The sequence below is a fragment of the Trypanosoma equiperdum genome (assembly GCF_001457755.1).
Source record: "Trypanosoma equiperdum strain OVI genome assembly, contig: ctg_1451, whole genome shotgun sequence".
Classification (NCBI taxonomy): Eukaryota; Euglenozoa; class Kinetoplastea; order Trypanosomatida; family Trypanosomatidae; genus Trypanosoma; species Trypanosoma equiperdum.
In genome coordinates, this window is record NW_027123451.1 from 93,752 (window position 1) to 94,861 (window position 1,110).

Sequence of the window (1,110 nt, forward strand, 5' to 3'; positions counted from 1 at the left end):
GAGAAAGGTGTCGGGCCCTGCTTCACATTTCATTTCTTCCAGTCTCTTCATAACACCTTTCATTTGTGAAGGTAGTAAAGAGGCAGTATTTCCCCAAAATAAAAAGGGAGAAGTGTGGTACATATCGTCCAATGGTTTCAACTCTGTAAATGAGTGTACATGTCAGTGCGTTAGCAGCCGCCTATGCACGCGAGAGTATTTACCTGGTGCACAATTCGGGTTACACATTTCAACATATAAGTTGACTCTGATAATGTTGCTTCTTTCCCGTGTTCTCCACGGTCATTTCTGGAGAATGTTACAGTTGTATTGCTTTCCTTTCCTTTCCTTTCCTTTTTTGTTTTTCCACTAGTATGTCTAGTTGCGTTTCCTACTTATTGTTTCATTTCATTTGATTGGTGTTCGTTTTTTTTCTATTATTATTTTTCGTACTATTTGAGTCCTCCGTTGCTATCGTAGCTTTCATTGAATGGAGTCCCTTGTACGTGACACCGACCTCACTGTTAGCGCACACACTTGTGAGGAATCGAACACTCACGGTCTATCGAAGCTCCTTCTCACACATTTAAAACTTGACAATATAATTCTTGAGTCGGTCAGTTGCGTTGGTCGGGGCCATAACGGGGACGCGCGAAGCCAATGGTGGTCCCTTTCTGCAGGTCATTTGGGAAAGTGGTGTCATAACCAACACGGTACACTTCATGGAGGGTTATGCCTTGCAATTTTATGCGCTCTCTCCAAGGCTCATGTGGCAATGTATATAAAGCTGCATTGCGCCAATGGGAGTGTCACTACTGGAAGGAATGAAGGGATAACCACGGGGGGATCCTCAACGCCTTCAGTACTCGGAGTACATATTCAATATCTATTGCCAGTTGTAACGACCCACTCACTGAAAGTTTTAACAAAAGTAAAGTGTGAGGAAGATGCGGTAGTACGCGTGGATGCGGTACTGTTTAGAGCAGTTGATGTGGAGAAGCAGCAGCATGGAGGACATTTACTTGGTGGGTGCTCACCGTTATGCAAAGCCACCATCAATATGAAGCGACAGCAGAAGCGAATATGTTCATTGTAATGGGTTTTGGTGTCGCTTATTCCTTTCTTTTTTTT

At 43.5% G+C, this 1,110-nt stretch overlaps 1 protein-coding gene across 1 annotated transcript; it reads left to right on the forward strand.

Annotated features, from left to right (window-relative positions):
• Positions 1-469: 469 nt before the first annotated feature.
• TEOVI_000914700 (uncharacterized protein) lies at positions 470-1,075 on the forward strand (the record flags this gene model as incomplete). The annotated part of the gene is made up of 1 exon (XM_067221514.1): positions 470-1,075. The coding sequence occupies one exon, from the start codon at positions 470-472 to the stop codon at positions 1,073-1,075; it is 606 nt and encodes a 201-aa protein (XP_067077615.1).
• Positions 1,076-1,110: the final 35 nt, after the last annotated feature.